Source organism: Harpia harpyja, chromosome 3 (assembly GCF_026419915.1).
Source record: "Harpia harpyja isolate bHarHar1 chromosome 3, bHarHar1 primary haplotype, whole genome shotgun sequence".
NCBI lineage: Eukaryota > Metazoa > Chordata > Aves > Accipitriformes > Accipitridae > Harpia > Harpia harpyja.
In genome coordinates, this window is record NC_068942.1 from 58,350,494 (window position 1) to 58,363,689 (window position 13,196).

Consider the following 13,196-nt stretch of genomic DNA (forward strand, 5'->3'; position numbering starts at 1 on the left):
GTGCCCTGGTCAAACCCACACCCTTCGCTAAAGAGCAGTTCTGACTTCTAGTAGATAAAAGCATCAGTGCCCCTCCAGCACCTCTCACAGATGTAGAAAAGGAGTGCTCTGATATCCGAGTTTGGTATTTCTACTTTCTCTCATGATTTCTGATATATATATATATATGTATATATGCATACATGTACGTTCTCCCTGCTGCAGGGCCTTCAGTGAGAAAACACTGAAAACCAACTGAAATATCATAAAGGCTGAGATTTTGTTAAGAGCGCAGAAGATGGCTTTTGTGGGCAGCCGTGCCGGGTCGGGAGCCCCACTGATGAAGCCGAGACTGCGTTACCCTGTTGTGCACCGAACTGGAGGCGCTGCCCGTGCGCCTCCTCTTCTGCAAGTAGGAGGCGGGAGCAGCGCGCACCCCTGCAGCAGGGGCAGACGCGTTAGAGCAGCCCCGGGGCCGCCGGTGCGCAGCGCCCGCCCGGCTGTCCCCCCGCCGCTCCCCGGTGGGCTCGCCCAGGGGCCGCCCCTTGCAGTCCCGCCGCGCCCCCGCCGCTCCGAGCGGCCGCGGCCGGAGACTACACTTCCCAGCACGCCGCGCGGCGCAGAACCGTACTATGTGCGTAGCGGAGGGGGGACCGGGCGCCTGGGCGCGCGGGAGTTGAAGTGCCCCCGTGCCGGCGAGGCGGTAAGTGCCGGCTCCGTGCGCCGGCCGAGGGGTGGACGCCGTGCCGGAGGCTGCGGAGGGTGCGGCGGGCAGGGACCCGGACCCGGACCCTCGCTGGCCTCCCACCCGTCGCTGCGGCCTCGGGCGCCTCGGTCCCTCCGCGCCCCGGCTGGTGCCGGCAGGCAGGGGGGTCCGGGCCCAGGCGGCCGTTGCCCGCCGCAAGCGCAGGCCCCCGGGGGCGGAGGGCCGGCCACCGCAGGGCTCGGCGGGGCCGGGGTTGTTTCTGAAGGCGGGAGCGGCGGGCGGGGGGCGCGGGCGCTGCTCCGGGAGGCACGGCAGGGCAGGGCACGGCAGGGCACGCCTGAAGGAGAAGCGAAAGCAGCCGGAGCCGGCCCCTCGCGTCCTTCACGGGTAGACCTCGGGCCGCGCTGCTGCGGCGGCGGGCTCGGGCTCGGGCTCGGGGGGACGGATCGGCGTCGTTGGGGCTTTGCGGCCGCCCTGGCCGCGCTGTCCCCGCTGCCCGCGGGGGCGGTCAGGGCTCCCCGGGCCTGGGGAGGGCGCGGTCTCCCGGGCCGCGCTGCCGCGGCGGGGCACAGGCCCGGGCAGGTGGCGGTGGTGGGCCTCGAGGGAGTCGCCTCCTGGGCTCCGGGAGCGAAAACCGGCAGCCGCCGTCCGTCCCGGCTCCCCCGAGTGGGAATGGGAGAGGCATGGCGCCCGGCTGTAAGGAACGGGAACCTTCCGCCTGTGAAGTCGTGTGAAAGTCAAAGCAGCCGGCTCAGCTAGGCGGAAGAAGAGCTGGAGGCGATTTGTCAACGCGGGCCTTTATAACGAGAGGCGGTGACATCCTGAGGCTATTTCACAGCTGACAGGGTCTTTAAGATCCCCCTAGGGGTGTCGTAATGGCTCATTTACATGGAAAAGGCTTCTCGGCACCTTATGCAAAACTTTGAAATACAATTGATTTCTGACAATTCCATTTCTGTACCTTATATTGGAGGGGGTTTATTTCTTCCCTTTTTATTGGTACAACTCATTAAGCATGAAAGCAGGAACTTTGTTGCTGAAGAGCTCAGCTGCTCTGCCTGTTTATTTGCTACCTAAAGTTCCCATCTTCTGCTCGTGACGTACAGCTGGCACGTATGGCAGTAGATGTGATGTCATGAACTGCAGATTATACCTTCAGGTAGGAATAAGATGCAAGAACAGATGGACTTGCATCCTGCTTTCACGCAAATGTTCTTTTAGTAATAAAGAAAGGAAGGAAAAAATAATGAAAGAGAGGCATATTTTCTGTGTTGAAAAAATGTCACTGTTTGCACCTTTCACTTTCCAATAAATGAAATTTTACAAAAACTTACAGGGAGCAGAAATGGTTTAATTAAAACATGTTGCAGAAAATGTCTTTTGAAGTTGACAGAGGATACAAGAGATTTCTGTGCAAAAGAGATCAGCCCTCCAGGAAGGAGCCCCTAAATTTCTAGATTTTCAGTGAGGCAGGGGGAGGAGGGCAGCTTTCTTGGGGGAAAGCACGTGTTCATTTGGCTGCAGTCAAGGGGCCAGGTTTATTTTCTCTTGAGTTTGATCGTAGGTTTGGAGGAGTCCTGATCAGCCAGCTACCCATTCCGACAGGAGAAAGAGCTGGGGTGTTGCAGGCAGCTCTGACAGGCGCTGACAGAATGTGTCTTGGCTTTTCTGCCTCAAAGTTACCTAGGACTTGTAAGGAAATGAAAGGAAATAATAAAGTTTAGCTAAGGTTCATGTACAGAGGTCTCTTGTGTTATGTTAGCCTATTTCAAAGATTGTGTTCTTGTGAACTGTTTTTGAAAGGCTTGACCTGTGTCAGTGCACGTGTTTTTTGGTTATAAGGCTTCCGAGAGAAAAGGCACACACCAGACTGACCCTGATAAAGGCTCACAGCGAGAAGTAGGAAAGTTTCTTGATCAAGTCTAAGAGTGGCAGGATTAGTGGACTCCATCCTGATGGGGTAAAAGCCCACACTCTGTCAGGAGTGCTCTTGAGAGCTTGCAGAGTAGGTAAACCATGCCTCTTGATTCGTAGTGTAAGCAGAAAGAATGGTCAACCATATTTTCTATCTAATACCAGCCAAAGGGAAAGGAAAGAAAAATACACCTAATTTGTGATTTTTGTTCAGGTCCGAATCCTCTAAAGTGATATAAAGAGTCATAATACGTATATCACGTAATGAATTACATGTTTACACTACTTTATATACTGTAAGCAATGAATGCAGTGCTCCAAAGTGCTTAGTGTGGGAGATGCGTTTGTTCCCCACCATTGTCTCCCAGACAAAGAGTGAGTGAGGAGAGAAGTGTCTCACCCTAGGCCTGTGCTGGGCCTGTGACAGAGCCAGGATTAGGCTGTTGATTCCTGCAGATGTCCGTTCTGCCAGTGCAGTCCCTGCCTGGCACTTGAGTGGGATAGTGACGATGAGAAGACAGATCTTGCTTGGTCACTCTGATCAGGTCTCCCATCCCCTGCGTTGTATGCAGCTGTCTGCCACTGGCTGCTGGCGTTGCATGCGACCTCCAGGGATGCATTGCCTCTTGCTCCACCACTCATCAGCAGTGAGGCACTTTCACAACTAGTCTGGCAGAGTTTCCAACAAGTTTTGGGTGTTCTTGATGCAAGAGCTCTTTTTAAACCTTGCTTTTTTATATCTTCTATTATCCCCTTGCAATCTGCCTGTGCTGTGGTATCTTCAAAACATTTGCATTGAAGAGGCGGCCTATTGCTGTGATCAGAATTGGGTTTTGGTGAGCTCGTACTCCCTTCTCTCTGTCCACCTCTTGTTTCTCCTTGTAAAGCCTTTGGGACCATGAACAAATGTTTTGTTGTGGGTGCACAAGGTCTAGCAGTGAGGTACTTCTGGGTTTGTGGCCCATAGACACTGTTGAGTTAGGAATAGCAATGGAGTCAGAGCAGAACAGCTTACGTTTGGTCACTGCATGATTGCTTGAGCTCTTGGCTGGGGGCAGTGCTAGCAATGCATTATTAGCAAAGGAGCAGTTAAAACCTGTTTTGTCAGGTCCTTTGGGGCTGTAGGCATCCGATCACTGCATCCTTCTCAGATGTTACAGTTGCTGTTTTGTGTCTCGGCAGGGTTCATCAGTCATGGCACGAAGGGCCTTGAAACTTGCCTCGTTGGCAGCAGCTGCTTCTGGCATCTATCTGTATGGAAACAAGTTTCTGGATCCCAATGATTTTGGAGTTGTTCGTGTGGGCCGAGCCATCGCCACAGTAAGTTTCACCCTAGTAATGTGCAGGAGGATTCCTAGGTGGGTAAGGGAATTGGAGTTCACAAGAACTTGGGATTTCCTGCATTCCATCTCTGCATTTCCAGTTGGCACCTGGCTCCGAGAGTCAGAAGGTCAGTAGGGAGCTCTTCAAGTTGTTGACACAGTGGGGAGAAAAGGGGTGAAGGCATATAAGGAATAGAGCTGTCGTTGCACGTTTTGGAAAGAAACAAACAGATACTGGGCGGCAGAGAACTGTCTCTGTTTCCCCGGATAGGGTGGGACCTTCAGAGCAAGGGCTGACTTTGGGCCCATGTCTTCATGAGCCACCCTTCCAGGTTAGTCACCTAGGTACAGTGTCCTGCTGCCTTTAACAGTGACCTAGTTAGTAGGTAACAGTTCAACGGTTCAAACCATCTTGTCTGCATATGCCATTTTTTACATTGGAACCTTTTGTTTTAAGGATCATGGTTGTTGTATTGATATGCTACGGTAGCCATTGCCCTGTGACCCTTAGTATGAGAGATTTGGGGAGAGGAGGGCAGGTGTTTTGAGGATCATTCTCAAAGCAAGGGTGAGGTGAGGATGGGAGATGATGTACTTCTGAGATTGGATTCCAGATTTGTAAAATAAACACTACATCTGCCTAGCATCACCGCTATTTCACCCTTGTGTTGATCACTACTCCAGAAAACCTGAGAATGCAGACTGCCAGCCAAACGGTTTGCTGCCTTCTCCTTGAGGATATTCATTGATGAATCCATGAGCAGCCAGGAACAGATCTGATGATCCAGAGCAGAGACTCTGGAGGGGGTATCAGTCTCCCTGTACCTCACTTGCATTATACATCTGTCACTTCAGGCCACGAGCTCCATCATTTACAGACCCCCAGTGGTAAGCAGCTGTCTGTCTGCATATTCTATGACTTTTAAGCACTTCATTAATGAGTTTTACAGGGATTCAGCTCCTGAGGGCAGGTGCAATAAGAAACAAGCTCTGTGGGTTGGCTCAGGTGCCATGCCGTTTATATGTGCAAGCTGCATCATGAACTATTGTGAAAAGTGAGTGTTTATTTTGAAAGAGTGAGGGCAGAAGTACAAACTGTAATCTTTCCTTCTTACCCAGTAAGTGCGAAGCTTCATGCTCTGTCCCTGACCATAAGGCAGTGCTGCCTGGTGGTGGCAGGGAGTAGCTCTCTCCCTTTTACTGCACAGGAAACTGAGGCACAGAGAGGGAACACAGCTTATTGTGGCTGGAGGGGATTCTGCTATTCAGACTGTTTGGGCTCTCCAGTCTGCCCTTGAGTTCTGCCTGCTTGACCAGTGTTTCTCAGTCTTTCTTGAAGCCAGAATTTTTGTGGCTATCTTCTGTTTAAGACAAAAATAAGTGAGAAGTGTGCAGTGATGAAGCTGTGCAGTTGGTCTGTGTTTTGAGTGATGGTGAGAGTACTTTCCTGATGAATAGAAAGTAGGGAAAAGGAGGGGTTTTTTGCTTTAGATGCTGGTGAATCTAAAGACATGCTTGACTTTCACGTCCTCTGCCTTCAGGGAAGTCACAAGTCGTGGGCTGTAAAGCACTTCACTGGCCCTGTTCTTAAATGCATTAGAGGGTTCTGCACCCATAGCTGCAAGCAGTGACCCCCTGTTCTGGTTTTGGCTGGAATAAAGTTAATTTTCTTCCTAGTAGCTGGTATTGTACTGTGTTTTGGATTTAGGATGAGAGTAATGTTGATAACATAACTGATGTTTTAGTTGCTGCTAAGCAGTATTTATACTAAGTCAAGGACTTTTCAGCTTTTCATACTGCCCTGCCAGCAGAGGCTAGGAGTGCACAAGTAGCTGGGAGGGGACACAGCAAGGACAGCTGACCCAAATGTTCCAAACGGGTATTCCATACCATATGACATCATGTCCAGTATGTAAACTGGGGAAGTTGGCTGGGGAACACCTGGCTTGGGGATTGGCTGGGCATTGGTCAGCAGGTGGTGAGCAATTGTATTGTGCATCACTTGTTTTGTATATTCTATTATTATTATTTTATTATTATTATTGTTATTATTTTCCCTTCCTTTTCTGTCCTATTAAACTGTCTTTATCTGAACCCATGAGTTTTTTTTTTTTTTTGATTGTCTCCCCCATCCTACTGTGTGGGGTGGGGAGTGAGTTAGTGGCTGCGTGGTGCTTTGTTGCTGGCTGGGGTTAAACCACGACACCTTCAAAAACAAGCTACCAATGCTCAGTCTTCTTTAGGTTATGGCAGCATGTTTTTGTATCTGTGTGTCTGTATACTTTTCAAACAAGAATTTTCTGTCTCTTTTGAATTCTGTGTTCCCTCTAATATATAGGACTGCGTATGGTTAGGTTGCTTCCGAGAGATTCTTTAGTCCTGCTGCACCAGTGACCTCTGCCTTCCCAGCTTGGGGTCTGCTCCTTGTTGGAAAGTCAGAGGTCAGCTCTCATCTGAGCACTGGCAGCCCAAACTGCTCTCATTCCTTAGCTGTGGACCAGATGAAGCCAATAGAGCAATTAGACATGTTCCTTTCTAAGAAGCTCAGCTTCTCAGGCTTGCTCTTTTTGTAAATGAAAGCTGAAACTCTGTAGCAAACAAGTGACTTTGGATATTGGTTGCCTCTGCATGGACCCAAAGCGTCTGTCCTTCAATCTAGCCCTGCCCAGGCTTCTTACCTGGATGCTTGATTCAATCATTGGACAATAGCCAGGCAAAAGCAGGTTGTAATTAAGAGGCTGTAATTCTTAAGAGCTAAGTTCAGCAGCAGCAGACACAAAACTCTAAGACAAGTTGTGGTGTGGCAAACAAAACAAAACAAAAGCCTGGAGAAAAGAACACACGGAGGCCAAGAAACCTGACCTAGAACTTCAGGACTCTGGAAGGATTTGAATCTGCTTGTATTTTAAGCATACTGTCTCAGTAGTCCTTTGCACACTCTCCTAAGAAACTTGATGAAGTGCATGAGCGGAAAATTTCTTCTTGTGCCTCAGTTTAGGGAACTCGCTCTTGCTTATGTGTGGGTAGACAACTATTCAGAGGGAACATTGTGCCATGACTTGGTAACATCTGAGGATAGTTTTAGGAGTGGTGGAAGAGTGTGGGATGTTGAGAAGTCATTGATACAAAGTGGAAGCCCAAGTCTTTGGGACATTTAACACTGGACTGGATACAAGATCAGTTAAAGAAGTAATCTGGCATTTGTAAGGGGAGGGACTGGTTGATCTTGTAGGTCTTTTTATGTCTCTCAGATTCAGTCTCACACTGTAACATGGATGACAGCACTAGTCTTGGATGAGAACGAAGCCAGTGGCGTGGCCAGCAACACATTTCGGACAGTTTCTATGTTCTGGTAAAATTAGAAACCTGGCAGAGTGGTTGTGCATTTGCTATATTTCTTTGAGGGTATCTCAGTTGTTTTGGGTATGTGGAAGGAACGTTCTGTGCAGTAGCTGGAATACATCTCAGACACTAGCAGGGATTTGGCAATGTCAGAGTTGCCTATCAGGATCATCATAATACTAATTTAGTGTTTAAGATTACGATGTAATTAGCAACCACTTAATTAATTCCCTCTTCCTCTGTAATACAGGCCAATCTGTTAGCTGCTGCTTTTCAAGTTGGAGGTGATAATTACCCTTGTGGACCAGAGATAAAATAAGAACCAACTCAAGCCTTCATGCAAGGCTGATTTGAACCTCCCTCCACTTCAAAGTTGTTCTTTGAGGTTGTGAAGATGCTTTGAAAAATTTTTCTTCTGAATGGGTCTCTGTGTAGCTGTGTAGCTCCTGAGTTCACCAGGGGCAAGAAAGCCTGAAAAGCCAGAAAAAAAATTTGCTGTGCTGTTTCCAATTCGGAAAACAGGAAACGTGAGAAACCTAACCTCCACAAGGAAGGAGTGTGTCTGTCTGTAACCGATTCGCAGCTTGGTCCCCTCTTGAATGCATCTCTGAGCTTTTGACTGTTTCTGTATTGTCAGTTCCAGTGACTTTGTCTCAAACCAGATTTGATCCCCTTGCCTCCCTGGCTTTCACAACTGTGCTTTATGCCCTTCCTAGGCATGTTTGCAGTGAAAAGTGGGGCTAGTATCCTGTCCCAGAATGGGATGCTACCCCTTCAGTAGGGAGATTTTAGGAAATCTGACTTTAGATCTGAGTTACGCAAATGGTTCTTTATGGCAATGATCTTGAAGTTCAAATGGCAGGTTAGTGGACAGGCTCATCTAGATGTACATTCCCTTCTCTCCCTCCCAGTAAACTTAATAAACATGACCTGTATGTTTCTGTTCCATTTGCTGGTGTTCTGACTGTGGAAAGAGAGGAACTTTAGTCATAGGATAAAATTGTGAAATACCCTAGATCCATTTTCAGAAATCATTAGGGCACTTAGGAATCTAATTCCATTGTCTGTGGCTATGTCTAGCTAACAAGCTTTAGCTGGATCCCCATATTGTTATTTTGTAATTGGGTGTCTGACCCTTTGTCCCTCTAGTCCTTTGTGCAGTTGAATATCCTCAAAAGTACTGCTGCTTGTGCTAATCGGTGAGCTTGTCTTCAGTCACTCTGCTCCCTGCTGAGCCACCTCCCCAGACTGAGCTCAGCGTGCACCAGTGTGGTTAGGCAGGTTGGAGGTGTGAAGATGAAGTGTGGAATAACTGATAGGGCACAAACAGGGTCTGCATGGCCTCTATTACTAGCAGCAGACCTTATTGTGGAAGCCCCAGATGGTTGAGAATGGGAGTCTGCTGTGCGACGTGCTATACAGAGATTATGAAAATGCTTTGAGTTTCTCAAATAGAAGACAGTATAGGAGTGCCAAGTGTTGCTTATTTTTAATAGTTACATGTCAATGAGGTCCCTGCCCTGCTTTCTATAAATGTTCATTGAAATTGAAATCTTTTCATTTAATTTCTTATGAGTCTGTTACCATAAACTTCACTGTGGAGCCTAAACTGCATACATTCTCCTTAACAAAGTTTTGTTTGTTTGATAACTGTAGAGCTTGCTCAACATTTCTGGTTTCATTTGCAGACGGCAGTTATCACCTATGACTACCTGACCTCTCTTCGGAGCGTCCCATACGGATCAGAGGAGTATGATTTCCTCAAATCACAGGTGGGTGATAGCACTAGATTGTGTTCCTTGGAAACTGCAAGGCACAGGTGTGTTGCCAAAGCCATTGCTGTAAAGCAAACCATCAAGCTGTCAGCTTAATAATTCAATATGCCTTCTACCAAATTGTTAACAGCAAACTGTGCTGCATATTAGATAAGATTCTTGCAGGACCTGCATTGCCCAGTGGAGAGCGTCCCTTGTCAAGAGTAGCCACATGCAACCAGTGCTCACTTATATCCATTAGAGATTCAAGTACTTGGTGTATGGGGTAAGATGCATTTGGGCTCTGTCACCGGTTCTCTGCTGCCCATACTGGTTGTGTGGAGGTCAGCTGCTGAGAGGGGCCTGGCAGTAGTTTCTTATCCTGCTTATTGGTAATGGCCATAACATGAAGGCTCAGGGATTTAAGTAAAAGGAGTAATTTGGAGGGGAAATAATAGGGATGAATCAGGCTTGCAGATCTCTGAAGAAATAAGAATTGGGCAAAGAAATGTACATCTTATTGCAAAATGCATTGTTATGTTTTGATATCAGTAATTAATGTGAATAGAAAAAGGATTTCTAGTGAGAAGGAAGATAAGTACCCCTATTGCTCCTCTCAGTCTTGTGCTGCACCTTTCATTCCAGCCTACAGCCCTACAAAACCTTGAGCTGTGAGTGACACTGGGTTTTAGTTGAGTGCACATGGTGTGTGTAGCTAGGGTCTCTCTGCTATTCCAGCTCAAGGCCTCTTTGGAGTGAGAAATATGGCTTATGCCAAATTAGGCAAGTCTGCATAGTGTGTTTGAAGTAAGGTCTTTAACCTCATTTTTCTTCTTAGTGCATGTAGGATTCAGGCCACTGGTGTGGTTGTAATGCATGGGGTGGTGCTCTCCAGGGTGTTTCAGACTGGAGGGACTCTAAAGCTGGAAACAGCGGTGGGCCAGGTAGAAATCAGTGGCATTGGACTCCAGCATGCTTTAGTATTCCTCTGGCAGAAAATCCACATAATCGGTATGGTCTTAGAGTATTTGGGATAGTCTGCAGAGTGGCTTCCTTGGACTTGTTCTCATCCTCTCCTGTCTAAAGATGCTAAGCTGTTCTGCTGTAGCTCCCCATCACAGGTGAGTGGCATTGATGCCCTGGCATAAACTGGAGATAGAGGTGTTGGAGTCTGGAGCTTCACTTTCCATCTGCCCGTGCCTCTGTCACATGCCTTTGAAACCTGCTTTGCAGAAGAGCTGCTTGTAGCTTTCTTGAGCGACACCAAAGTTATGGCGTTATCAGTGCTGTGGACAGCTTGTCATGTGACAGCAGTTCGCAGCAGTCCTTGCAAATTCCTGACCTTTTCCCACGTCTCTCCATGGCTTCATTAACCTCTGTCATGCAGGTTTTGATGGTTTGTCAATTGATGCCCCAGGCAGCCAGAAAGGGCCCTGTTTGCTGGCGCTGCACAGAGCTGGGCTCTCCCTGCTTGGCAGCCAAAACTAGCCAAGTCAGCCTCTGTGCATGGCAGAGCCAGTGGCAAGCACAGCATGTCAGGGTGACACAAGAGCACTCTGTGGCATGGTCAGCACTAGCCTGTGGCTGCAGGAAGGGGAATGAGCTGGGAGATAGGAGGAGGTAGGCACAGGCATAGCATGAGTTAGTAAAACTCGTTGGCCTGTGGAGGCCAACTGTCCTGCCGTTGGCAGGTGTTATGGAAGGCCACCACTGAGCCTGACAGTGACAGCACTTGTGGGTTCCTCAGCAACATCCCTGTAGAGCTTGTGCTAGCAAAGCATCAGTTTGGCATGGGAGAATTTTTTGGGCCTGGGCAATTGCATGCCAAACCCTTTATGTCAGAGCAGTTCTAAGTGGATGGCAACTAAGTCTTTACCATCTTGCAGGTCTTTTAACACTGTGGGAGCTGATTTTGTTCGTCTCAGACTAGCTCAGAATGACTTGTAAGAAGTTGCCCCATTGGAGTTGGTACTAAAGATTAGTCACTGGATGGGGCCAAGAGGATGCAAATGCCCCTCCCAAGTAAGTGTTGTGTGTGAAGGATACTTACCCAGATGTTGCTTCTACTAGCCTCTGTCCTGGATAGCTCTCTGGTGCTTTCAGCCATTTGTTGTACTCTATTTGCTTTCTGTCTTTCCAGTGAGGCCAGCTTAACTTCCTCTTCATATGCTGAGAGTTTGGGATTTTCTTTTAAGCATGTGTATGAATTGGTACTGATTTCTTCACTTTTTGTGCTGTGCCTAGAAGAGAGATTCTGTGAGGCAGGGATTTGGTGACCCTGGGACTGTGGATAGTGCCAGCAGGTCTGGGTGCAGCTTCTGTGCCTCTGTCTCCGGTGAGGGGGTATAGCTGCATGTGTGTCTAGGATGGGCTTGCAATTCGGAGTGGAAAAACACTTTTTCTGTGTATCTCCTCCTGGTACTCAGCATACTGGTAGGTGCTAATAATGCCTAACTTGCTCTCCATGGCGTCCCAGTTAGCCATTAAACTGGAGCCTCTAAATTACCCATGGCCTCAGATGAGAGATGGGAAGCCTCAGTGGCAGCACCAGTCCCTGAGTCCATTGGGGCCAAACAGGGACATAGTCATTAGGAAACAATTAAATGCAAAGCAGATTAAGAAGGAAATGGGTTCCTCAGGGGCTTTTAGCCAGGTTCCTGGCTAATTCCAAGGAATTCTCTTCAATCTTACTCTATTTTTCTGTCCCTCGTGGACCACTTTTGATGCTAATGCTCTCAGCCCCTCAGTTCTCAGCACCTTTTTATGGCCAGCAGATTGGGGGTGTTTTACTACTTTCCATGAGGCAGGAAGCAGTATCTGGGAATTCACTGTGTGTCCCTGGGGTTGGTTGCCTCTCTCTGGTTCTTCCATCAGCCAGGAGATATGAGCATCCACCTTCCTGATGGCACTCACAGCCCTTCCTCAGCAACAGCCAAGAGCAAAAAATGTCTTATCTTTTCCATTCCTGCCCCTGCTTGTAGCAGGGATAAACCTGCTTAAGTGGTCAGGCTTTATGTCCATCCCAGTGGTTGCTTCATCTTGGCATTGGTGGCTGGACCACGTAGGTAACTTGATCTTTCTCCTGAGTTAAGGATCCTATCCTGGGGTGTCTGCCCTTTTCCTGCGTATGGTGATAATGCCAGTATACTGATCTCAAGGCCAGTGGTAGCCATGGTTAGCCCCAAGACATCGGATGTCTGCAGGTCTAGTCTCAGGAGCATTAGGGGAGATATGAGCTTTCTTCACTTCATGTCTGTTTCATTATATGATTCTGGCCATCTTTGCACATGTAAGCTTGGGCATTTCTTCCCATTTCTACCCCTGCTTGTACTAGGTCAGAGGAGGAAGGAGGGCAGCCTGCTCAGTGCCATTTCCTTACCTATTGCTTTCTCAGCAAACCATTTTATTCTGTAGAGGGCTGCGTTTCTCTGACATTATTCTGCCTCCTTGAGTGTTTGTCTCCTCAGTCTCAAGTCAGCCTACCCTGTGACATTTCCAGTGTGCCTCTCATTGTAGCACCTGGATGTCTTCGTTGACACTTCGTATATTGCTGGCATCAATTTCTGTTGATCCTACTGTCAGTCAGGAGGTATCTGACAACATGCAGTTTGTTTAAGGGCTGGCATCAATGGGATTCTGAGTTGTTGTCAGTGAAGTAAGAGGATTGCAATGGGTTGGTCATCTTGCAGATTTCAGCAGAAGTGGCCACAGTTGAAAATCTTCAGCAGAGCATTTTTGTGTTGTGTTCCTCTGTAAGACAAAAGGTTACTGCTGTGAATGTGGATACAGGTATTTTTTTTAATGGAGAGGAGGTAGCAAGGAGAGAAAGGATCTGTAGTCAAGGTGTCTTGGGAGACAGTGGGAATCCATTCCTGAACTAACTTTGTTGGGTATAGAATTGCTTTGTCAGGGAAAAGCCATTTGGGGAGGTTAATTAACTTTCCTCCTTTTGAGAGCAGGATGAGGATGTTCTCCTCATTCAGACTCCTGGTTATTGGGCTGTCAGTATCTACGCAAATATTTGGAAGGTGTAACCTTGTGCCATCATCATACAGAATAGGATTCCTTGCTCCTTGGAGGCTATTCCTGGCAGCTATTCCTGGCGTTTGTTGTGTTTGCTTCTCACGGTGGGGTGGGTGTTTTCAAAATGAGCTGTGTCTCCCAGTGAAGTTGTCCAAT

General features: G+C 48.0%; 1 protein-coding gene across 3 annotated transcripts in view; it reads left to right on the plus strand.

Annotated features, from left to right (window-relative positions):
- The first annotated feature begins 559 nt into the window (after nt 1-559).
- The window catches only part of ADCK1 (aarF domain containing kinase 1), an 84,713-nt gene continuing 72,076 nt past the window's right edge, over nt 560-13,196 (plus strand). Inside the window, exons 1-3 of one of the 3 annotated variants that reach the window (XM_052782843.1) lie at nt 560-682; nt 3,782-3,919; nt 8,952-9,035. In XM_052782843.1, the coding sequence (XP_052638803.1) occupies nt 3,794-3,919; nt 8,952-9,035 (210 nt within the window). In that variant the 5' untranslated portion in view covers nt 560-682; nt 3,782-3,793. Of the gene's footprint in view, nt 683-705; nt 1,073-2,896; nt 3,436-3,781; nt 3,920-8,951; nt 9,036-13,196 lie in introns of those variants that run through there. The other 2 variants (XM_052782844.1, XM_052782842.1) reach the window with 2 other exon arrangements.